General features: G+C 40.2%; 1 protein-coding gene across 1 annotated transcript; it reads left to right on the top strand.

Annotated features, from left to right (window-relative positions):
* The first annotated feature begins 1,745 nt into the window (after positions 1–1,745).
* LOC136226875 (uncharacterized) lies at positions 1,746–7,122 on the top strand. The gene is made up of 7 exons (XM_066015548.1): positions 1,746–3,837; positions 3,924–4,118; positions 4,773–5,423; positions 5,500–5,664; positions 5,738–6,133; positions 6,204–6,554; positions 6,677–7,122. Exons 2-7 carry the CDS (start codon positions 4,002–4,004, stop codon positions 7,013–7,015), a joined length of 2,019 nt encoding a protein of 672 aa, XP_065871620.1. The 5' UTR covers positions 1,746–3,837; positions 3,924–4,001; the 3' UTR covers positions 7,016–7,122.
* The last annotated feature ends 19,624 nt before the right edge of the window (positions 7,123–26,746 follow it).

Raw genomic sequence — 26,746 nt, 5'->3', positions numbered from 1 at the left:
TGAACGTTGAGCCTAAATTGGTACTTCTCGAAAAACCTTAGGCCTATTTTGGTACCTTATCCCTTTAATTGTTGTTGTAACTTTTGTTACCTTAATAAAGTTATTGGATACATAGTGGAGTTCAATTACCATGGTTGTTTCTTTAAACATGTAAAATTTCAATGAACTTTTACAGGATGACTTTGAACTTAGGACCACTAGGCTCTTGCAAATCAACATTACTTTTAGCTCTTGCATAGAAACTTAAGAAGGAATTAAAGGTTAGTTGTTAGACGAGGTGTCGCGGCCTAATCTCCCGGGCGGACCGGGGGGTGGACACCTCATGGAGACGTAAGCGGTGATTGGCGCCGAAAGCAACCAATCGTGGAATCAAGCTGCTCGGCAGGACCGGAGCTCGGAGATATGGAAGAGTCGCCACCCACGAATGGGAAAATGAACACCGATCCCTTGCGGGAGACCGGTGTGGGTTCGGGAAACTTAGGTACGAGCCGAGAAGGCTAGCTCCTTTCCGGAGAAAGGCTACTAGGCATCCCGACATCGCTCGGTTATGAACCACCGGCCTCCTACTCAGCATGTTAGGCGATAACGGACTAATCGTATATTCCTTTAAGTTTAAAATTCATTTGAAACCTTTTCTTTCTCGTTTTGAAAACCGTTTTGAGCATATATTATTGAAAAGCCACTTTAGTAAAGAATCACCCATTTACATCGGTTCAATATACATATAAAAGAGAGGGGAAGAAGGAAGAATTGATTTATTTACAACGTGATTTACATTTCGTGTTGCGTGTTAATTCTATACTAACTCATTTCCCCAAAACGAGTTCATTTACATGGTTCGCACCTTAATCGCCGTTGGAACGATTTAGGTATGTTTCAAAACCCCGTTTGATGAAGTTCATCCGAATCGCCGTTGGAACGACTCGAGTGTTTGAAAACGTTAAGGTAAAAACCTTTAATAAGAAAACGTGGTTAATCATACAAGTCAATTTATTTTATATAAATCATTTAAGAAAATGATTCAAAAACTCTATTATTCACAATGAAAACGATTTTAATTACAAGGTTCGCTTAATCCATCGTTGGAACGGACTAATGTTTTAAAACGTGGTGTTTTAAGAAACGATTTGAAATGTCAAGAAAACAATATTTATTTACATTAGGAACCTCTAAAAATCCATTAGTTTAAATAATTAAATTGAAAACTTTTTTTTGTGATTTATTTTCCCCTTTTCACTCAATGGACTCTTTACTTGTCATGATTACAACAATAAACATATTAAATCAAAATTCACTCCCAAATAAAGCCCATTTGAAACATGGACCCATAAATGTCCAAAGAATAAAGAAAATAATATAGGTATATATATACATTTTAGCCAAAAAAGGAAACATGAAATAAGGATAAGTGAAAAGATACTATATAATACATATATAAGGAATAATAATGAAAATACTAAGTATAATACATGTTTACTTTAAATATGTGAAAATAATAAATAAAACCTCTAAATAAGAAAATATTATTTGTCTCCAAAATAGTTTTATCTAATAATAACTAATATAGCCCAAATAGTCCAAAACTATATATATACATACATAATGTAGTTTAAATATCAAAATAATACCCATTTATCCACAAAATATCTACAAATTAATTACTTTCAAAACACCCAAGTAAATAACATTCTAAAATAAAACCCATTATCACTTAAATGAATAAAAAAAGAAAATATATATATACATATACTTATATTAGATTAAATTAAAAAATGATATATAAATATTCTAAATAACTATATGCACCAATTATCCCAAAATAATTTGAAAATATTTATTACATAAATATACATATATGTACAAAGGATTGAAAGCTTAAAAGTTGAGAAAGAGGGACCGAAACAGTATTTTTTACATTTCAGCAGCTTTACCGACGGAAATTCCGTCGGTAAACAGCCTTTAGTGACAGAAAACGGAAAATTACAGCAGCACTCCAATTATTTCCAGATTTATTCAAAAGCTTTAAATTAAGTCTAATTCAATCGTTTTGGATTTCCGAACTACCAAAAATGGATCATAGTCAATAACGGAAGTTCCTAAAACGACGTTTTTATTTTAAAACATTATTTGGAAATTTCTTTAGCTAAAACTTATAATTACAACGTTTTCGATACCCGAACTACCTTTTAATCGGATCACGGTTCGTATTGGGATATCAAAACGAGGTTTTTTACTTCAAAACAAAATCGAACGTTTATCTAACAAGAGACGGGAATTAAATAAATACGAAAAATTAAATAAAACGTGATAAATAAATAAATGACAAAATAAATAAAATTATAACATAAAAATAAATAAAGGAAAAGAAATAAATTAAATAAAATAAAACGAGTCTAGTCCTCGGATAATACCTCAAGTTCGGTATCTGACAATCGAAACCGATTGATTCCACGAGTCGTGATTTTCCGGTTTTTTCGTAAAAATTTAACTTTGGGAAAATTTGGATTTTTTTTGGGAAAAAAAAATATTTTCTTCAAAAAATTGACTTTCTCTCAATAAAAATGTTTAGAGTGAGAAAGCTCCAAAGAATTCTCTCCCTAAAATGCATGGGGATCCGTGCCTTTTATAGGCATTTGGATCCCCGGAGAAAATGGGCGACGCCCGAGAAAGATCGGGCGTCGCCCAAAAGGGTTGGGCGGCCGCCCAACGTGCTACCGAGCTCGTGCGTCGCTCGGACGTCGAGCGTGCGCCATTCGCGGTCGGATGCGTGCGTCCGAGCGTGCGCCTCGTGCTGTCGAGCGGGCGTCCGACTGTCGTCGGACGCGCGTTGGCTGCCGCTAGGCGCTCGCACCACGCTGCTAAGCACTCGCGAGCCATCCGATCGACAACAGCGACCCGTTGTAACTTTTCCTTCCTTATTTTATTTTTATTTTTTTATTTTATTTTATTTTTTTTGTTTTTTCAAAACTTCCGGAATCAACCGCTTCAACCGTCTTGTTTTCAGGTTTTCATCACAGGCCCTCCGACTCGGTGTCTACAGTTGCCCCTACTTTGCTATTTTGACAGTGATGTGTGTGTTTTGAAAACGTTTTTTTTTGCTAACGCAACACATGCAATGTAAAACATATAAAAAGTAAAAGACACGTAAAGAGTAGGAGGAAGAATACCTGACCTTCGCGCTGCGCGTTCGGGCGTCGTTCTCGATTCTTTCCGTCCCTGCCTCTGAATCGGCTACCGGCGGATGTTCTTCTTACGGACCCTAGCGTACGTTGACTGTGGGTAAAATTGGCTCGAAAGCAACCTCGGGATGACCGTAGGTAAGATGGCTAAACCATAGGTAAGATGGCTAAAAAGCTACCTCGGTCGTGAACCGTAGATAAGATGGCTAAAAAGCTACCTCGGTCGTGAACCGTAGGTAAGATGGCTAAAAAGCTACATCGATCGTGAACCATAGGTAAGATGGCTAAAAAGCTACCTCGGTCGTGAACCGTAGGTAAGATGGCTAAAAAGCTACCTCGGTCGTGAACCGTAGGTAAGGTGGCTCAAGGGCAAAAAGGTTCTTTCTAACGATTCTGAATTCTTTTAAAACACCGTTGTCTGTATTTTCTCACTAGAGCTAGTGTCCTGGAGGTTCGAATGGTTTGGTAGGAATGTCTTTTTGGTTCAGAATGATTCACATTGTCGATTATTTTCTGTTGACTGTCGTCTGTATTTTGACTGGTGCCACTGTTCTGTAAAAATTGGCTATCATCGGGAGTTCATATCTTGACAGTATTGGTCGCTGTCTGGGAGAAACGCAGGCTGAAACGGACTGCAAATCGGAGGTCTGTGCGCCTGGTAATTAATTATTTACTTTTTACCTTTATGTCACATCGTACTTTTTTCACTATTTACGGGAATGACATTCCTCTTCTCTATATAAGGTGGTGGGGTTCCATTTCAACCCCACACCTTCTCTCTCTTCTTTCTCTCTCTAGATTTTGATTTGGATTATTCTCGGGATGGATTTGGATGAATGCGATGGCACGAGAGGCATGGAGGAGGTTTACGTGAACCTTGATAGAGTGGACCCTTTCCACGATCCTGAGACACATCTGAGCCGGACACGCTGCAACGAGGTAAGTACTTTCTCACTTTTTCGTTATTTGATTCAAAGTCTAGGCTTTAGTATTCCTATCCGAACATGATTTGCATGCTAACCTTTAGATTGCCTTAGAGGACTTTAGCTAGAAAGCGTGAATTTCTTTACTTACAAGTAACACTTGTTTATTTCTGTGTAAGAATGCGCGCTATATGCATGTGAATAGTAAAACTACGAATTTATGCATGCTAACAGTAAAGACAATGTGAATAGTAAAAACGTGAATAGTGCACGTGAATAGTAAAAATGTGAATAGTGCACGTGAATAGTGAAAACATGAATAGTGCACGTGAATAGTAAAAACTTAACTAATGCACGTGAATGGTGAAAACGTGAATAGTGCACGTGAATAGTAAAAACGTGAATAGTGAAAACTTAACTAATGCACGTAAATGGTGAAAACGTGAATTAATGCTCCTTGTCAATGCGGACGAGAGTGGATTAAAGAATAAAGAATTAACTAAACCTAACATAAACGACCCTAAAGGATAGATTTTTACAGAAAGTTGGTCCAAATTGACCAGATGTCTCTAGGTTAGACCCCGACTGAAAGAATAACTAGTCCTAACGTGTTTTCATCAAACGTACGCTTAGGAATCATATTTAAATTTTTCTGTCTTGTTCTTTCTAGTTCGTCGAGATTTCCGGGACTACGGCCGAGATCCATACGTGGTATGCTATGCTAGGCGCCGCGGCGAGAGCCCGTGTGCTTGAGTTGGGCTTCGAGCCCTTTATTTCAGCGTTGCCCCGCACCAACGGGGTGTGCGATCGTTTTGGCCTGCGTGCCTTATGCGAGCGGTGGGTTGACTCGACCCACACCTTCCATCTTTCTTTTGGGGAGATGACTATCTCGCCCAGAGATTTCTCTTTGCTGACAGGGCTGTGGGGGAGTAGCACTCCAGTTCCCTTTCGTTTTGATATGATGCGACTGCGGGTCGACCGCGCTAGGCTAGCTGCTTTGATTGGGCCGGGAGTTTACCTAGGCGCCAGATCTTCTCCAGCGAAGTTTGTTTCTACTGCGAGCCTTTTGAGTCGCCGGGATTTTTGCGAGACGGACGATGCTGACTTGGCAGTTCGTAGTTTCCTAGTGTATACCCTGAGTGAGACGATTTTCCGCACCAAGAGCGGAAAGGTACACGCTGGTCTTATTCAGGCTCTCAGTGATTTGGATGCGGTAGCGTCTTATGATTGGGCGAGAGCGGGCCTAGCCTTCTTATATAAGTTTTTGGATTTGACTTGCCGGAAGCGCAAGGACTTCGGTGGTTACACATTTGCCCTACTGGTACGTGACGCATCCTTGACTCGCCCATTTTATCTTCTTCGCGCTTTTACGTTCATAACCCTTGTTTTTACCGCAGGTTTGGGCGTACGAGAGGCAGATTCTTCCTAGCCAGTCTCGGCCTCGACCACGAGTACCGAGGCTCCCTCTCATGACTCGGTGGAGAGAGTTTGACCTAGGCGCAGAGAAGAGACGGACGGTGGCGCGGCTCCTAGACTGGATTGACTCGCGGACCCTGGGACAGGTAGATATCTTCTAGTCGTGCTAGATTCTTGTTTGATCGGATCTGACTTTCTCTTTGTGTTTTCTTTTTTTAGATCAAGTTTAGGTGGGACGACCTTGACTTCGGTCCCGACTACATGTACGTGACTTTGATCCAGGAGCAGCAGTGCGTGCTCACCGGCCCCTGCGTGCGGGCTTGGTATTTGGGCGACCGAGGCATCACCGGGATTAGGGACGCACACTGGTCACCAGGCGAGATTCCCATTTCCATGTTCGCGGTGCGGACCATGCCCTTGTCGGTCATCCGTCAGGACTTGACCCGCCGGTTCATCGGTAGAGAGGTGTGGGTTCATGCCGGGGGTCGTGATCTTTACCTATCGACTCTGTTGAGCGCGAGGGATGCCCCAGCGGCGGCGATGGAGGTGGATCCCGTGGCAGACGTATTTTCACGGGAGGCTGTCGCAGTAGTCTTCGGTCAGGAGGAGGTCCCGGTGAGTGGTTCAGCCTATTTACCTTTATTCATGAGATGGTTAGCGGTGTTTATTGTGTTTTTATTTGCAGGAGGGGTCCTGGAGGAGCGCTCATCTGTCGGACTTCTTTGACGGCACTCGAGCTCAGACATCTGCGGGCGAGCCACCCTACTATGTCGGCGAGTCCTCCAGTGCTGCCCGACCGGAGAGGTCCTCCTTCGGTGTGCCCGTTCCGGACTACGGGAGAGATTTCGCCACCGTTTGTTATGATGAGTCCGGGGCAGCCTATGCGGGTGTCGAGATGGCTCCTCCCATCTTCACATCGAGGGTGCCATTTGACCCTTCCGACGCTTCGCAGACTACGAGAGAGACTTGTACAGATTATGTGGGACTGTCCGGTTACCTCCGAGACCGCCTCAGCTTGCGCTGTGCCGATCACCTGGTATGTATCCTTACTTTATTTTAGTGTAGTGGAATGCATGCATGTATGTATGATTTCTGTTCTTGCCTATGCTGATTTTTTTTTCACATCTGTTTTTCTTCTTTTTTTGTTCCTTTTTTTAGAGCGATCTTCACGCCCATGAGCGGAGACGAAGTGAGTCGGTGCGGGAGGCCGATGCCAGGGTTGGCCAAGTGTACCAAGAGCGGAACGACCACTGGTCGGAGGTGATGCGGAGGGAGACTGCTGGACGTCTTGTCGTTGAGGAGAGGGCGCGTGATGAGATGATTGGATGCCTCGCTGCCGAGGAGAGGGTGCATGTTGAGACCACAGGATGCCTCGCTGCCGAGGAGAGAGCACGAGTTGCTGAGGAGAGGCTCCGAGTTACCGAGGAGACCTTATCTGCGGAGCGGGCATCGCATTTGAGGGGGTTTGAGGCCTACTGGGACTTCCCTCCATATTAGGCTTATTATGTATTGCTTTGTAGTTTTCATTAGAGTTACCCCGATGTATAGCTGATGTATAAGGAATGGGGTGGATAGCAGGTAGGCTTTTTTATTGTGAAAAGTAAGGTAGGAAATGTATAACTCATGATTCATATTACCATGCATTCAGTAGATTATGATGATTCCAATCATTCTCGTCAAATATATTCATGCTTTTATTTATTTACAAACAACAGAAATACTTAGCCTCTTATACATTGTTTTTGTAATTGCTCAAGTTATAACTATTGTTACCAGGACCTGCCTTTCGGTTTTCGGATCCCGGCGATTTTTCTCCTCTCCTTTTACTATCCCGGAATTTTCAAATGAGTGCCCTTTCGGGGTTTCACCCACTGGGATGTCCCTTATTGTTGCATAGGCCGCCCTTTGCGGGTTTTCAACCTATCGGGAATTTTTCTTTCTTCTTTTTTTTTACGAAAAGTATTTCTTAAGCCTATCCAGGTTGGTAGGTTCGGAGAATTCCATACCGTCCATGGTAGTTAACTTCACCGCTCCTTTGCTTAGTATCTTCTTCACGACGAATGGCCCTTCCCAGTTAGGTTTAAACTTGCCCCTAGGGTCGGTGTGCGTCACACGAATCTGTTTCAGCACCAAATCTCATTCTTTGATAGGACTGGTCTTGACCTTTTTATTGAAAGCTCGAGCCATCCTTCTTTGATATAACTGTACATGGTAAAGGGCTTCCATCCTTTTCTCATCAACTAAAGCCAACTGCTCACATCGCCTCTTCACCCATTCCGTCTCGGGGATTTCTGCTTCCACTGCGATTCTCAACGATCGCTTTTCGATCTCAATCGGCAGGACTGCTTCTGTTCCGTATACCAAGGAGAATGGCGTTGCCCCAGTCGAGGTTCTGACTGTCGTGCGATAAGCCCATAATGCGAGTGGGAGCTGCTCATGCCAATTCCGATGTGATTCCACCGTTTTTACGAGAATCCTCTTAAGATTCTTATTAGCTGCTTCTACTGCCCCATTAGCTTGCGGATGGTACGGAGAAGATCTGTGATGTTCAATGCCATATTCTCGGAAGAGACTTCTTACTTCCCCCTGAAACTGGACCCCATTATCCGTGATCATGTGATGAGGCACTCCGAACCTGGTGACCAAGTGTTTCTCAATGAACTTTCTCATCTGCTTGGATCCCAATTTGCTAAACGACTCTGCCTCTACCCATTTGGTGAAGTAATCGATGGCGACTGCAATAAACTTGTGCCTGTTCGAAGCATTAGGCCTTACCTCACCAATGATGTCAATGCCCCAAGCCGCGAATGGCCAAATAGGTGCTAACACATGTAATTCCATGGCTGGAAGATGACTACAATCGCCGTGGATTTGACAATCGTGGAATTTCTTCGCATACTCGCTACAATCTCTTTCCATGGTGAGCCAATAGAAGCCTTGTCTGATGATTTTCTTGACTAACACTGCTCCTCCCATATGGGCCCCGCAAATTCCTGAATGTACTGATTCCATTGCCTCGCGGGCTTCTCCCGCGTCCAAGCACCTTAGTTGTAACCCATCGATGTGCCTTTTGTAAAGTAAGTCATTGTGGATGACGAACTGCCGAGCTAACCTTCTAATCACAGCTTAATCCCTCGGTTCTGACTCTGCCGGATATGTTCCATGCTTCATGAAGTTCATGATATCGAAATACCACGGTTTTTCATCTGCCCCTAACAGCATTACGTCCTCGTAGCATGGTTTGTGAGATCTCCTCAATACCAACGGTTTCGAGGCAAGGTTCCGGGGGTTGTCCCAAACTGACACCAAAGTGGCCAAAGCATCTGCCGCCTGGTTCTGCGCTCGAGGAATGTGATAGAAACGACACTCCTTGAATCTTTGTGCCAACCCTTCTAGCTGATCTAGATATGGACGTAGCCTTTCTTCCCTCACTTCCCAGTTTCCTTGTGCCTGTTCGATGATCAACTTGGAGTCACCCCAAATTTCGACATATGATGCTCCCAGTGCTGCTAATGACTCTAAGCCATAAATGCACGCTTCATATTCGGCCATATTATTGGTAAGAGGGAATGACAACTTCTTAGCCATCGGGATTCTTTCTCCCTCTGGTGAAATAAGTAGTACTCCAACTCCGGCTCCATTCGAATTAACTGCTCCGTCGAAGAACATTTTCCATGGTATAACTTCAATTGCGTTTAAGTGCTCATCGGGGAAATCATAATTTTTCTCTTCCTCTTCTGCATTCAGAGGCTGGTTGGCCAGAAACTCTGCCACGGCCCTCCCTTTGATAACCTTCTTCGTTACATATTCAATGTCAAACTCGGATAAAAGTAGTAACCATCGGGCTAACTTCCTTGTCAAAGACAGAGTTCGGTACAGATACTTCACGGGGTCCATCCGAGAAATAATGATCACTTTATATGATTGAAAATAATGCCGTAGTTTCTTCGTTAGCCATACTACTGCTACGCACGTCTTTTCGATCATGTTATACTTAAGCTCGTATTCCAGGAACTTCTTACTCAGATAATATACCGCGTGCTCCACGCTCGTGTCCCCTTCCTAGGCCAGCATTGCCCCAATGGATCGCTCCTCGATTGCCACATAGAGGAGCAGCGGTTTTCCCAGTTTAGGCGGTCTCAGCACTGGCGGATTAGACAAATAGTTCCGGACGCTCTCCAAAGCTTGCTGACACTTATCATTCCAGATTGTGGGTTGGTCTTTCCTTAACAACTTAAAGATTGGCTCGCAGATTGCGGTGAGTCTTGCTATGAACCGACTGATATACTGAACCTGCCCCAGAAACCCTCTCACTTCTTTCTCATTCTTCGGTGCCGGCATTTCCTGTATAGCCTTCACTTTATCGGGATCTACTTCAATTCCTTTATTTCCGATTACGTAGCCTAAGATTTTCCCTGACGAAACGCCGAAAAAGCACTTCTTCGGATTTAACCTTAGCTCGAATTCTGCAATTCGGGCCAAAAACTTTTCGAGTGCAGCGAAATGCCCCTCTCTTGTCTCCGATTTAACCATCATGTCATCCACATAAACTTCTACCTCCTTTTGTATCATATCATGGAACAGTGCTGTGACCATTCGTTGGTAAGTTGCCCCGACATTTTTCAAACCAAATGGCATCACCCTGTAACAGTACGTCCCCCACTCAGTTGTGAACGAGGTTTTTGCTTTGTGTTTTTCGGCCATCTGAACTTGCATGTAGCCCATGAAACCGTCCACATTCGTGTGTAAGACGCTTAATGCTGCACTGTCGATCAATACGTCAATATGAGGTAATGCGAATTCATCCTTGGGGCATGCCTTGTTAAGGTCTCGATAATCGACGCACATTCTTACTTTGCCGTCCTTCTTTGCGATGGGCACCACATTTGCGACCCAAGGGGGATAGTCGATTACTTCGATGAACCCTGCTTCTAACTGCTTCTTCACTTCCTCTCTGATCTTATCTGCCCATTCCGGTCTCATGCGTCGGAGCTTCTGCTTTACGGGCCTCGCCTCGGGATATGTTGGAATACGGTGAGTTACGATTGATTGATCAATTCCAGTCATGTCTTCGTATGTCCAAGCAAACACTATTTCGTATTTTTTAATTATTCTCTCGAATTCTTTCCTCTATTCAATAGTTAATTCTTGAGCAATTTGTATAAGTTTAGGATTTTCATCCGTGCCAAGATTGAAAGTTGACATTTCTATTGTATTGATTTCAAATGTAGGCATGTTATATGAATGAGAATGCATGGAATGATCACGATCAACATCAAGCAAGTAAGCAAAATCAGAATTCATTTCATTGATAGTATTGGCGAGTACATCATCTGATTCAAATAAAGCAGTAATACAATTTTCATCATCCAGGTTCTCGGGTTTCTTATGAGCTTTGGAGGTACTGGGCTCATCCACCGCTCCTGCAGTTGCTTCAATAGTGATGATTTGCTCCTCGGCATTCAAGTCTAACATCATAATCTCCTCGACAAAGCAGCTCGCTTTTCCACTGCCCCAGTCAGTCACATCATTGAAGATCTCAAACCCCGGCAGAATCTTCCCTTCGGTGCTAGTCCACGACTCAGGGGTCCTTGAATAAACCTTTCCATGCCCCTCATTCACGAAATACTTCCTTAGGCCCACCTTTCCTTCACTACTTGTGTTGGACGGACCTCCCAATTCGTATCCTAAACCCCTCCGGGTTTTCTGACTCTTGAAGTCCGGAAATTCTGGCAACCCTTGATGGTGTGCTCCCAAGCCCATACCAGGGATGAAGCCTCCCTTCATCATCTTCACGACATCGGTGGTCATGCTAGACTCGTAAATCCCAGAAACTTGGAATCCGGAGAAAAGCTGAGGCTCAATTCCCAATGCCGCCACCGAGCTCAATTTTTCTGCTCTGATCGTCACTATCTCCTCCCCGAAGGGGAATTTGATCATTTGGTGGAGCGTGGAGGGCACACCTCCTAACTTGTGGAACCATGGGCGTCCCAATAATACAGCAAAGGTTACCGGGATATCCAGCACCGTGAACTCAGTTTCTTCTTCATGCGGCCCCACTTTCAACTTGGCCTTAAAGACTCCTTCAATATGCATACGGCTATCATCATAAGCCCTAATCACAGTTTCCGAGGCTGTCAAGTCTCCTCTTTCCACTCCCAACTTAGACAAGAGTTTCAACGGGCAGACATTAATAGCCGATCCATCATCGACCATCACACATCTAGTCTTCTTCCCGTTGATTTCCGCTCGGATGTACAAAGGCTTATTGTGAGCCTTCCCTTCTTCTGGGAGATCCTCGTCGGTAAACGTGATTTCAGTTTTCTTTCGAGCCATGATTGCCCCTACTAGTGCTGCCGGTTCGGTATCGGTAGAAATAACCAAATTCTGCAGCTCTTTCATCAGGTTTTCACGGTGGTACTTGGAATGGCATAAAACTTCCCACACTGTGGACTTAGCTTGTGTCTTCTTCAACTGCTCAAGAACTTGGTCATCGGGCTTAGGAGCCGACCTTTCCCCTATCTCAGTCTCAACGATAGGTGCCTTTCCCTCGGCCACTCGTCCTGACCTTGTCATGACGGCGATTTCTGGCTCATCATCCGATTCATCCCAAATATTGATAGGAATCCTCTGATTAGCATCTTCCTCGTCCGAGGAACTTTTCCAAATATCCACAATCATTAAATCCATAACGTGAGGAACGTTCGGATTCAAATAAAAAGGATCCGCTGATCCATACAAAGCCCAACCTATCAGATCATTGTAATCTCGGAGGGACACTCAGCTCATCCTTCTAGCTGCCAACGGAATAGCTCCTCTCTGTATGCACATAAGCTGCACCTTATCACTCATTGTTTCGTGACACTGTTCATACCGGTGCCTCCACCTCCTAGCATAATCCACGAATGGTTCCTCGGGGAATTGCCTGATCCTATCCAGATCTTCCAGGGATCCCGTCCATGGAACATACATCTCATATCTCGCCACAAAAGCACTCCTAAGCGGTATCCAATGACCCATTTCCTCCTTTGATAGGCCTTAGTGCCACAATAAGGCTTCTCCCATTAAAGTTTCCGGGAAATGTTCATGTAATTCACATTGCGGGAATCCGGCGTCGTACATATGGTTGCGGAATAACCTCGCATGCTCAACAGGATCCTGGTATCCACCATACCTAGGCATTGCCAACACTGCCTCGGGCGTTTCATAAGAGGGGGAGTCCGGGGTTTGATCCGCCAACATCCATACCGTATACTCTTTGATGAACCTCTTCGTCATTGCCGCCCAATCGGTCTTAACATACATCGGAAGTGACATATACCACATCAACGGCTCACCCATTAATGAATTACAGAACAAGCTGGTGATCTCTTCTTCCTTAAAACCCATGGGTGCCATGGCCGACAAGTAGAAATGAAGGTGTTCCATCAGATCTTTGTTGCCATTATACTTATTGACCCTCGGTAGCGGACGCTTGATAGGTCCGATCTGCATCGCAAAGCGCTCTGCAGTCCTGTCCTCAGCTCTTCGATACTTTTCTAGAAATAGATCTGACAATTGATCCCAATCATACTTGCAAGAGTCGGGTAATGAGTGAAACCACCCCCAAAGGCTCGCCTATCAGTGAATGGTGGAACCACTGAGCAATCTCATCCACCCCGAAGGATTCAACAAACATATCGCGCATATATTCACGTAAGTGCACCTCGGGATTTCCCCCTCCACTAAACAGACCCAAATTAGGCACAATAGTTCGAGACGACCCTTCTCCGATCTCTTCGGCACTATCTTCATCATACGGTGCTCCACCATCCAATCCCTCTCCCATCGGTTCATCCTCTTGTTCCTCGCCAAGGAAGGACACATATAGACCATTTCCTACATTGTTCCTTTCGTTGGAATCCAGCAACTCCTCTACGTTCTCCTCGAAGGATTCCATCACTACGCATTCTGTCAAACCAACTCCGATCATGCTCACCTTATGATTAGGCAATGGATTACGCCTAGTGGAAGGGTTTGCTGATGAAGGATCAGCTATCTTTTTCTCCTCGATTAAATCCTGGATTTCGTGTTTCAGCCTCTCACAATTCTCAATTGTATGCCCATAATTGCTGTGGAACTCGCAATATCCCCTAGCTTGTATCTGTGGAGGAGGCGGTGTCTTGTTATAATGAGTAAGAGCTTTCAGCAGCCCCTTTTTCTGCAATCGTTCGAAAACTTTTGCGTAGGTCTGATCAAATTTGGCGAACTGCCTCTTTTCGATAGCATTAAGATCAAGCACTTTCACTGCCGCAGAGTCTGTACTTGCACTTGGCCCTCCGGCACTATATCCAGACTTCGTCCACTTGGTATAGGCTTTCTTTGGTTCTCCATCCCCCTCAACAGTTAAGGCATAACTATACATCTGATTGAAATCGGTAAAAGGCATATACCGCAACTCATTCTTAATATATGGCAATGTGTTGCCCACTACCATTCGGATCTGGTCCTGCTCAAGCGGCTTCTGTTTCATGACCGCGGCCTTGGCCCTCCACCTTCTTACAAAATCGGAAAAGGATTCCCCAGTCTGCTGCTTAGTGCTCTCAAGTTCCTTCAAAGTGACCTCAAGCATGGTGTTGAAGCTATACTGAGCGATGAATGAATTCGCTATCTCTTTCCAATCCCTCTTCGTCACCATTGGTAATGCATGAAACCATGTGAGGGCAGCCCCCCCAAGATAGGTGTTAAACAGCCCCAGGACTTGATCCTCAGTCAGGATCGTGTGCTTCATTACAGCGACATATTGATTCATATGGGCAGTGGGATCCCCAGTTCCATCGAACTTTTTCATGTCAGGGAGCCGGAATTTCAAAGGCAAAGCCGTTGCCGATAAACAATTCTTCAAGTTATAAAAGTCCTGACTCCCGGAACTTCCCCCACGTAGATCCTGCACCTCCTGAGTGATGTGTTGCTTCCACTCCTCTTCCTTAGCTTTCTCTTTCTCAAGCTGCTTCCGGATATAATCCTGATAGTCATCCTCATTCCCAAAGCGAGGTTCATCGTTCACCTCATTCTCAGCGTGTTTACTGCCACTTTTGTCATCCCTCATGGCCTGCTTAGCTAACTGGGCCGCTATCACCGCTAACTGCTCATTAATGTTGTTCATAGAGTTTTCCAATCCGGCCACTTTTTCGTCGGTCGCAGACATACTGGCTGAAGACTGAGTATACTCGGACGAAGATGATTCCGAAGCCACAACTGCCGATTCAGAACTGTCAATCTATAACTGGTCAAACTGCCTAACTAGCCGACTGCTCTCTCGGTACCACAATCGCTTAATGATGACGTCTGCGCGAACGGTATCCATTAGTATGTATGCATGATTTTATATGCATGATTCGTGGTGTGTGCGTTTATTTATTTACGGATATGTAAGATAAGAAGAACAAACGTTAGTCTAATTACACGTATCACAACATCTCTCTTCCACCCTTATTCCTCCACACTCTCGACGGTCCAAGTCTCTTTCCTAGGATTTTGGTTTGGGGCTCACATTGCGGTCCAAGGGACGCGTGATGCCGTCGATTATTGCGGAAAAATAAATCATTCATCAGACAATACAGTTCGTTTTGACGTATCAACGTTCAGTGACTAAGATATCGACCAAGTTGGATTGTCCTTTCGGAATAACTCGTCTTTCGTCCTTTCGTGAGACGCATTAGTTCGGGTTTTGACTCCCTTTGAGCGTATCTCGGTTTTTAGACGCGGTACAAGTTATTCTTTCAGTCCAATCGTTCATTATTGACAATGACTCGTTCCCTTTTGTTCGCGCGGGTTCGTGTCTCGATTTTTGGATTACAACGGGATCTTTTGGATCTATCGAGAGACGTAACCATGTGTTTATTTAGTGATGGAATCACTTTTGAATTTTATTTTAGGGAACAGACTCATCGCGTAACGCGTTTGTTCTTAGCGTCGAGGATCCGTTTGCTCCTTTTAGCTACGTGAAAAGACGGCGAGTCTTATTTTGAGCGCACGGTAATCTTTCGGCTAGCAACAGTTCGTTGTTCTTCCCAATCCATGGGATACATCATCTTAGTGTGGTTATAGAAAATCAACGTTTCGTTGAATCGCATGCTTATTCGAAGCGAGGATATCACCGTTCTCTTTCCTTTAGGCACGAATTAAGCAAACACGTACATCGGGCCATATTTCTTGCAGTTTTGGTAACGGTCGAAATGATCGAGTCGTTAGTCAAAACCCGCAGTCTCGTCCATATGGCGCAATTATATGGTTTGGCTTAAGTCGGCTTTGTGATTTTAAACGGGGTATACACTCGTTCGAGGCACGTATTCAACGGCATTGGTTTATTTTCTTTAACTACTCTCGGTATTGACATATATCGTAGATTCAGAATGATTTTGGTCGTTTAGTTCATTTTTTTTACTTTTCTTTTCTTAGTCACTTCTGCGGACACGTCCATTTCTCTTAAGAACGACACGGGGCATAACGTAAAAGCTCGTCTTTTATTCGGAAGGGACGGGCTACATGCGCGAAACTTTTCACGTTATGACAGGGTCATTCGAAACAGAAATGTTCTTCGTTTTCGTTTCATTATGATCTCGTTTTATCCCAATTTATTTAAAGAATGTGAATAACGGCTACTGTTAATATAGTCTTTTGAATCGAGATATAACTATCCTTAATACCAAATCGATTCATACTAATACGTGCTTACGTCATAACGCATTTCCTGAACATGTGCCTTCATCGGGACACAGAAAGGGACAAGGCGGGCCGCACATGTTCATTCATACGAGATGACTAAGTCGTCTTTAGTTTAAATCGTTTCGATGTTTTAGGGTAATTAGTACGCCGATTCAAGAGTATATATTAACGCATCGTCTCATTTTCTTTATATACTTTAGGATTTAGACACGTATCATGGCGATTTGAAAACACGAACTGATTCATTTATCACACCAAAAATAGTAACGGGTAATCCTATGGCAACTTCTAAGGCTACTATATGCTGACACGGCTGAGCGCGGGACCTCACAGGACCGCACAAATTCGCCCCTAACGAATGGATGGGGACCCTTTGGCGCCTTACTATAAGGGGGAACTTACACTAGCCTCTTTCGAGCGACGAATGGACTCTCGCCAGAGGTTTCACGGAAATTACCCAAAAGGTTTGCAATAATGCATATGAATGCATACGAAAAGAAATAATACGATCCGTCCCCGTTAAGGGCTTAATACAAGCCTTCCGGAATCAAATTTCTCGCTTCCCCAGCAGAGTCGCCACTTGTTAGACGAGGTGCCGCGGCCTAATCTCTCGGGCGGACCGGGGGGTGGACACCTCATGGCGACGTAAGCGGTGATTGGCGCCGAATGCAACCAATCGTGGAATCAAGCTGCTCGGCAGGACCGGAGCTCGGAGATATGGAAGAGTCGCCACACACGAATGGGAAAATGAACACCGATCCCTTGCGGGAGACTGGTGTGGGTTCGGGAAACTTAGGTACGAGCCGAGAAGGCTAGCTCCTTTCCGGAGAAAGGCTACTAGGCACCCCGATATCGCCCGGTTATGAACCACCGGCCTCCTACTCAGCATGTTAGGCGATAACGGACTAATCGTATATTCCTTTAAGTTTAAAATTCATTTGAAACCTTTTCTTTCTCGTTTTGAAAACCGTTTTGAGCATATATTATTGAAAAGCCACTTTAGTAAAGAATCACCCATTTACATCGGTTCAATATACATATAAAAGAGAGGGGAAGAAGAAAGAATTGATTTATTTACAACGTGATTTACATTTCGTGTTGCGTGTTAATTCTATACTAACTCATTTCCCCAAAACGAGTTCATTTACATGGTTCGCACCTTAATCGCCGTTGGAACGATTTAGGTATGTTTCAAAACCCCGTTTGATGAAGTTCACCCGAATCGTCGTTGGAACGACTCGAGTGTTTGAAAACGTTAAGGTAAAAACCTTTAATAAGAAAACGTGGTTAATCATACAAGTCAATTTATTTTATATAAATCATTTAAGAAAACGATTCAAAAACTCTATTATTCACAATGAAAACGATTTTAATTACAAGGTTCGCTTAATCCATCGTTGGAACGGACTAATGTTTTAAAACGTGGTGTTTTAAGAAACGATTTGAAATGTCAAGAAAACACTATTTATTTACATTAGGAACCTCTAAAAATCCATTAGTTTAAATAATTAAATTGAAAACTTTTTTTGTGATTTATTTTCCCCTTTTCACTCAATGGACTCTTTACTTGTCATGATTACAACAATAAACATATTAAATCAAAATTCACTCCCAAATAAAGCCCATTTGAAACATGGACCCATAAATGTCCAAAGAATAAAGAAAATAATATAGGTATATATATACATTTTAGCCAAAAAAGGAAACATGAAATAAGGATAAGTGAAAAGATACTATATAATACATATATAAGGAATAATAATGAAAATACTAAGTATAATACATGTTTACTTTAAATATGTGAAAATAATAAATAAAACCTCTAAATAAGAAAATATCATTTGTCTCCAAAATAGTTTTATCTAATAATAACTAATATAGCCCAAATAGTCCAAAACTATATATATACATACATAATGTAGTTTAAATATCAAAATAATACCCATTTATCCACAAAATATCTACAAATTAATTACTTTCAAAACACCCAAGTAAATAACATTCTAAAATAAAACCCATTATCACTTAAATGAATAAAAAAAGAAAATATATATATACATATACTTATATTAGATTAAATTAAAAAATGATATATAAATATTCTAAATAACTATATGCACCAATTATCCCAAAATAATTTGAAAATATTTATTACATAAATATACATATATGTACAAAGGATTGAAAGCTTAAAAGTTGAGAAAGAGGGACCGAAACAACATTTTTTACATTTCAGCAGCTTTACCGACGGAAATTCCGTCGGTAAACAGCCTTTAGTGACAGAAAACGGAAAATTACAGCAGCACTCCAATTATTTCCAGATTTATTCAAAAGCTTTAAATTAAGTCTAATCCAATCGTTTTGGATTTCCGAACTACCAAAAATGGATCATAGTCAATAACGGAAGTTCCTAAAACGACGTTTTTATTTTAAAACATTATTTGGAAATTTCTTTAGCTAAAACTTATAATTACAACGTTTTCGATACCCGAACTACCTTTTAATCGGATCACGGTTCGTATTGGGATATCAAAACGAGGTTTTTTACTTCAAAACAAAACCGAACGTTTATCTAACAAGAGACGGGAATTAAATAAATACGAAAAATTAAATAAAACGTGATAAATAAATAAATGACAAAATAAATAAAATTATAACATAAAAATAAATAAAGGAAAAGAAATAAATTAAATAAAATAAAACGAGTCTAGTCCTCGGATAATACCTCAAGTTCGGTATCTGACAGTCGAAGCCGATTGATTCCACGAGTCGTGATTTTCCGGTTTTTTTTGTGTTTTTTCGTAAAAATTTAACTTTGGGAAAATTTGGATTTTTTTGGGAAAAAAAAATATTTTCTCCAAAAAATTGACTTTCTCTCTCTAAAAATGTTTAGAGTGAGAAAGCTCCAAAGAATCCTCTCCCTAAAATGCATGGGGATCCGTGCCTTTTATAGGCATTTGGATCCCCGGAGAAAATGGGCGACGCCCGAGAAAGATCGGGCGTCGCCCAAAAGGGTTGGGCGGCCGCCCAAGCCATGTTGGGCGGCCGCCCAACCTTCGTTGGGCTATCGCCCAACATTGTTGGGCGGCCGCCCAGCCAACGTTGGGCGTTCGCCCAACGTCGTCGGGCGCTCGCCCAACGGCCGCCGGGGCGCGTCTCGCGCCGTCGGGCGCACACACCCCGTGGCCGTCGAGCGCGCGTCCCGCGCTGCCGGGCGCCCATGTGCCGTGGCCGCCGAACGCGCGTTTCGCGCTGCCGGACGCACACGCCCCGTGGCCGACGAGCGCGCGCTGCGTGCTACCGGGCTCGTGCGTCGCCCGGACTCTGAGCGTGTGCCATTCGCGGTCGGACGCGTGCGTCCGATGGACGCCGAGCGTGCGCCTCGTGCTGTCGAGCGGGCGTCCGACTGTCGTCGGACACGCGTCGACTGCCGCTAGGCGCTCGCACCACGCTGTTAAGCACTCGCGAGCCATCCGATCGACAACAGCGACCCGTTGTAACTTTTCCTTCCTTATTTTATTTTTATTTTTTTATTTTTTTATTTTTTTATTTTATTTTTATTATTTTTATTTTTTTTTGTTTTTTCAAAACTTCCGGAATCAACCGCTTCAACCGTCTTGTTTTCAGGTTTTCGTCACAGGTCCTCCGACTCGGTGTCTACATTAGTACTTCTCAATGCAATCTAATCATGTCAAATAGCACATACAACATACAACCTTCCTATCTCTAGTGGCTCACTAAATTTAGTTTGGCATTGCAAAAATCCTCCATCATGACCTTGAGTCTTCTTGCCAATATGGAAAGATCATAATTTTTTTCCAATTTCTGGTCCGGTAAAAAGTTGTTTGCATATATGTTGTTATATACTAAGTTGACCAATGGAATGTAAAGCCTTATCATTCATCAATTTGTGTTATTAGTATGTAATGGCTTTATTCCTATAGCTAGCGAGCACTAAACATAAATAAATAGGCTAAACATCTCATATTAGCTAATTATAAAGACATTTAACCATTTATCTGATGCAATTATCCTTCTATAGGTAATTTTTAGAACAAATTTATGCTTACGTTTATCCGTACACAAACAAAAATATCATAATAAAATAATTGGTTGCTCTCGAGACATTCCATCGAGCAAATTGAATAGATATAACATTGGTAACCCAGTTATCTATACAGAACTGATTCCAGTTCTGTACAGAACTGGTAGTTCTGTTTCCATTCTAACTGGATACAGAATTAGAACCAGTGATGTTTAACGAAATGGAAACCAGTTCTATAATGGAACTAGTAACCCAATTCTGTTTACAGAACTAGTTTCAGATGTCGGAATACATAGTTTGATTTATACATTTTTTGTGCATGTAATGTTGCAGGAATTTGACTCCACATATGGTCCAGCATGGCTTTGCATAGTGGAAACAAGCTTTGGTTTTTATGTTATTCATTCAATAGGAGGCTTCTTGCATTTCTCAATTGACAAGGTTTACATCTTACTCTTTAGGACTGCTTTTGAGCCTTTGGATCAATGTTTATCCTCGCATTTCTATGTTATCGTTGTCGTTCATGTTCATATTGTTTCTTACTTTGAAATTACAGAGTGCATGTAGGATTTTGTTAGTTGAGGAAACAAACTCTGCAGTTGAGGTAGCTGACTTGTAGGATTTTATATAGTCGTTTTTGTTGAGGTAGCTAACCTTTTAATTTATTTGGAATTAAAATATACACTAATCTAGTGTAATATCTATGGTTAAATTTAACTAGTCAGTCTGTAAGTGATTTGGTGGCATCTGCAAAAAGTTATTGAATTGCGTTCGTAATATTAATGTATATAAATATTGTCTTAACTTTGATTGTTGATTTTGTAACAGTTGGTGAATTAAACCATTTGGTTTCTTCAACTACGAGTGGGGTAACTCTAATCTTTGGAAGCTTGCTGCGAATCTCATTTTTTCTTATGATTTCTTCTATTATTATTTGTATGGTACTGATGGGGAAAAAATTTATATTGGATACTTTTGATAGATTTCTTTTCCTGTTGGGATTTTTATTGGATGGATGATAGCTAGAAAGATTTATGTTTAATTAATAAATATTATTTTTGAGAAGATTGATTGAAATTTGAGTCTTTGTTCACTTTCATATTGATTTTAATGAGCTTCATCCATTCAAAAGATCATATAATAATAAAAATAAATTACCACTGATTATGTTTGCCACGATGATGCTCGTGGCTAGGAAATCTTTACAGCCACAATGAATCTATTTTTGCCACAGTTATGCTTGTGGCTAAACAAAATTTCTAGCTAGAGGTTCTATTTTGCCACGGTTATGCCCATGGCTAAACAAGATTTCTAGCCATAATTATTTTACTTTTGCCACGGTTTTGCTCGTGGCTATGTTGGATTGATTGCCACGGGTTGCTATTACTTGCCACATGTGTTTTATTCTTGCCACGAGTTTACCCATGGCAAAATGATGTGCTTAGCCACGGACGTTCCCGTGGCATAAGAACTCATTTATGCCACGACCATTATTTTTCCATGGCAACTAGTTAGCCACGATCACTTGTGCCATGGAAGAATTTCTGTGGCTATGTAGTGTAGCCACGAAAATTTTAAACTTGTGCCACGATTTTAACCGTGGCACAAGTGCCCATTTGTTGTAATGGAGGTTGCCAGATTCACTCTAGCTACGCGATATGTTTAACAATTAATTTCTCCCTTATCTCTTCAATCTTTGTTGATCATGTATCTCGCTGCTATGAATGAGAATATGATGTTGAAGGACTGCATCAAAGAGCTAGTGAGAAGGGAGATTCTTTATCATGGGAAGGAAGCATTCAATGTTATTCTCATTCAGGATCCACTTCTTGTTGCTGTATAACATTTACCTAGTTGTTCTTGACAATAGGTTTCAAACAACTTGAGTAGTAAAGTCTTACGTGATGAACACATAAGCAGGTAATGAGTACATGTGTTGAGCTATAGGGTGCGAAGGTTGGATGTAATTGAAATTTCCGATTCTTCAATGCTAAGTTAGTATATGGTGCCTTTGTGAACCACAAAGTTTCTATTTTTTTATTAGGAATGAAATTTTTTATTTTATGGTTCATTTGTTTTCGGTTGTTTATCTCTGTCTAACTTTAATGTTATTTTTTTAAGCAACTCTAATGTTATTAATATTATGAAAAATATAACAAACTGAGGTTTGTTATTCTAGGCATTAACCAACTTCTTCATCATCATCTTCTTCTATTACTTCTAAATTCGGTGATATGTAATACTCATAGTAAGACACGTGGAGGAACTCAAATTATTTACCTGTCAAGTAAAGATAGTAGGCGAATGGGCAAAAATGCACGCCGCGTATTACAGTCATGCATATGCATCCACATATCTTACAGCTACACATTCATGTCATATAGAATGAATAGTATTACAAAAGAACAAGAAGTTAAAATTTCTTCCCAATACCAAAAAATGGTCTTTTGTACTGTCCGTGAAAGAAAAAAAAAAGTAGAGGAAGAAGAATAAGTAGCATATGAAGATAATTTAGTTAACAAACAACATCATTGTCATTGAAAAAATGAACAAAAAAACTTAACTTTATTTATTTCTATGAAGATAATACCGCTACTAACAATCAAAACACCAACAACAGTGTTATAAAAGCTTCCAACACAACAACAAGTGTTCCATATTATTTTTTCTTCTTCGTATTCTTCATTTGCATTATATATATATATATATATATATATATAATCTCCACATTGTGCTAATCTCGATGAAAACATAAAAATGAAGAAGACGATAATGAGAAGAATATGTTTAACCAAGTAGAGAGAATGTGTAAAAAGTGAATATTCATGAAATTCTTCTCGCTTTGGATCCGTAAATGCTTCATAATTAAAAAAAACGGTCAATATGATATAGAATGGAAAAGTAGAGAGAAAATAAATTCAAATTAAAAATTTCATTAAAAATCATATCGGCAATATGGCCCATTTGTACTTTTTTTACAACTTTCCCGCATTTGTGTTAAAAAAAATTGACGCAGTGTTGCGTCATTTATAATTGTCTTCAATGTTTTATACATAAGAACTAATTTGGTTGTATTTTATACATAATGACTAAACGATATTTGATAGTTATCCCTATAAAAGGGCGGTCCGGTCGCACTACGCGTCCCCGCTGAGCGAGGGTTTGGGGAGGGATCCCACCATAAGGGTGTACTGGGGGCAAGCCTTCCCCTGTCAATTTATTTGGCAAGAGGCGGCTCCTAAGACTCGAACTCGTGACCTCTTGGTATAGTTATCCCTATACCAAATAAAATCTAATACACAAAGGAAAATCTTACATTAAATGTCAAAATATTATTTTTAAATATAAAAACTATGTGAAAAAATAAAATAAAAACATTAGTTATAGTTAGACAGGGGCCACGCGGACGTAGGACTCTACTGCCACAAATTAGGATATAGGTTCTCTCACTTGAGGAGCCATTACAGCACCATTCCGAGCTAGGATTTAAAAAATAGAGAGACTAATTTAGCCCTATAAGCAAAGGTGGTGATGAACGATGGCGCTCACCAACTTTATAATGTTGGGCCATTGGCATATGTTGGGCTTTATTGATCACCATTAACCTTATTCAGGTAAATACGTTTGAAGTTGCTTTGTGTATTTATTAGTTGCTCATTTTATATCATTCTTTTTTTTTCTTTTTATGAAATTAATATCATTCTTAGATGTGGGATTTAAACATGTTCTATCATTGTCTAGCATATTGCAACATTATTCTCGTGTCCGTTTCCAATTAATTTTGTATGCGTTAAGGTGTAAAAATACCTCTAACGTTTTAGGTCAGGAGCAATTTTATTTTTAACATTTAAAATGGTAAAATTTCACCCCTAAAGTTGGAAGCCAAGAGCAATTTTACCCCCTAATGTTGATAAATTGGGTCAATTTGAAAAATAATTCATCAAACTGTCTTCTCAGTCATGAATCTTGTATCTACACTTCACACGTGCGTCATTTTATCAGTAATAAATCACAAACATATGTTGAGATGTAAAAAAATATATATACTATCTTTTGTATGAATAGGACAAAAAAAATTCAAAAAATTCACCAAATTTATAAATATTAATCTCAAATTCTATTATTAAATTATAAAAAAAATATGAAATACATTTTTTAGAACGAATTGATATGCCATTGGTGCATAATAAGGAATAAAAGTATATGTGTTTTATATTAGGAGTAAAATTGATCCAAATTATCAATGTTAGGGGAAAAATTTCTCTTTGCTATTAACATTAAAGGTAAAATTGCATCATTTTAGACGTTAGAAGTAAAATTGCTCCTGACTCAAGACATAATGGTATTTTTGCACCTTTATCCATTTTTTTTATTCTTGATTACATGTTATTTTATTTATTTATAGTTGTATATGATTAAAAATGAGCATAAATTAAGGCAATTTTACCCTTCATCGCTTGTATCAAAGTCTATCCGCAAACATAATTCTGATGATTAGTATTACGAATTTCAAATACAAATTTAATTACTTATACTTCTATTAACTGTTTGTTAGATATTATCTTAATATCTTTACAATATATTTTGTGAATATTCTATTAATAGTTAGATATTAGTTTTGCTATTAGTTATATTTATCTTTTAGAGTTTTACTCTTAGCTTACAATTTAGTTATCTCTCTGTATTTATACTTAATTCAGTATACTTCCCAATCAAAGGAAATTACATTACACACATACCTCGTGAACTTTGCTTTTACTTCTATTATAATCCGAACTTTAAAATCAAACATTATGGTTTCTGTTTCTAAACTTTACGCTTAACTAATTATCCCTTTTAATGTTGATCAAAATGAATAGTCCAATGGAAATAATATTTTACAAAAATTTAAATCTTGAACATTTTAATTTTCAACTCATTTAAGCGTTGTTTGTTTAAGATAGAGAAAATTATTTCTTAAAAATAGTGATTCAATGAGAATGTAGTTCTAAACAATTTTAATTTTCGGATTTTTCAATTTAAAATCGTTATCGATCATCAACTGTGAAACAGGTGAATATGTTAATAAATCGTAAAGTTTAAGGACAATAATGTAAATAAACAATTAATCAGTCAATAATTCATCTATTCTAATTCTAAATAAACAATAATACTGCACCGAAACTTTTCTTCACTTGCATTTGCGTTTGGTATCCGTTTCTTAACTAACGTTTTCCCGATCTCTGTTTCCAATTAACTTGTTTCAGTCCTACACAATGGACAAGCTCTGGACTTGTGGAGCCAATCAACAATGCAGTGGTTATGAAAAATATGTAGACAAGGCATTCTTGTAGCCTCCAATCCCATCAAAAACTCATCCAAACAAATCGCACAATTTATCGAATCTTTCACTTTTATTTTCTCCAAACCGTCAATTGATTCCTTACTTGCAGGATCTAAGCATGAATCAATCTCCTCTTCATCATCATCGTCGTGATCATCGTCCATAACCTGAAATCCCGGAGGCAGCTCGATCTCTACTTTCATATAAAGAACTCCCCGATCCTTGTAATGTTTATTGTTTCCTATCTGACGAACAGAACCCAGTATTCTATCAATCAAGAATGAATCAACAGGAATATTCATACTAGCAAGAATTTCGCTGATAGTTTGGGACGATGTTTCGTCGGATAATAACTTATGGCGTTCTACGAGGAACGTTTTTTGAACAACGTCGCAATCTACGTCATAAAGCTCTGATTCATCTTCTTCCATAGTCGATTCATCAATTTGAGGCATGAAACTTGCAGAAACTTCAATCGAGAACATTCTGCTACAAATTGAATCATCTTCGGGTTCTATTTTGTCCAGTGTAGTAACGTGACAACAGATTTCTCGATCATAATCATCGGCTGCCATGTTTGAAATGATTACTTGAAAATTGCAAATTGAGACAGTTTAGGAATTTAGGATTATGGGAGTCGAAAAACCAAAGAAGAAATTTATGAAGAAAGAAAAGTTTGTGGCGGTTAGGGATAGGAAATTCAACTCTGCTTAGGAAGTGGATTATTGTAGGGAAGTTAGAGATTACTTAGTTCCCATAATTACTGATGTCAGTTACATTTTTTATTTAATTAATTATTTAAATTTATTTTATTATTTATCATATTATTTCGATTTAAGGTTTAGTTGACAATTTTTTTAGACAAATCAATTAGGATTCAATCTCTAGTTTAACAGTTTGAGCGATATATAAGTTTGATATTTATTTAAAATTATAAGCCCTACAATATAAACATTTTACTTTATATATTTTTATTTTTCGTTGACAGAAATTTATGTTATTAGTAATATTTTTTTCCACAAAAAAAAAAAAATTTATCTTTCACTTAAAATGATAATTTTACATTAAAGAATAACAAAAGCAACGTAATAAAAAGACAAAATTATAACAAATATGACATATTATGAAAAAAAAAAATGTTATCTAATATTAT

The sequence above is a fragment of the Euphorbia lathyris genome, chromosome 4 (genome assembly GCF_963576675.1).
Source record: "Euphorbia lathyris chromosome 4, ddEupLath1.1, whole genome shotgun sequence".
Classification (NCBI taxonomy): domain Eukaryota; kingdom Viridiplantae; phylum Streptophyta; class Magnoliopsida; order Malpighiales; family Euphorbiaceae; genus Euphorbia; species Euphorbia lathyris.
Note: the sequence above shows the minus strand (reverse complement) of the source record. Positions and strands in the feature narration are given on the sequence as shown.

Coding starts and splice junctions, on each gene's coding strand:
- LOC136226875 (XM_066015548.1), top strand. CDS start 4,002: ATGGATTTGGATGAATGCGATGGCACGAGAGGCATGGAGGAGGTTTAC. Junction 4,119..4,772: donor GCCGGACACGCTGCAACGAG/GTAAGTACTTTC, acceptor TGTTCTTTCTAG/TTCGTCGAGATTTCCGGGAC. Junction 6,555..6,676: donor TGCGCTGTGCCGATCACCTG/GTATGTATCCTT, acceptor TCCTTTTTTTAG/AGCGATCTTCACGCCCATGA.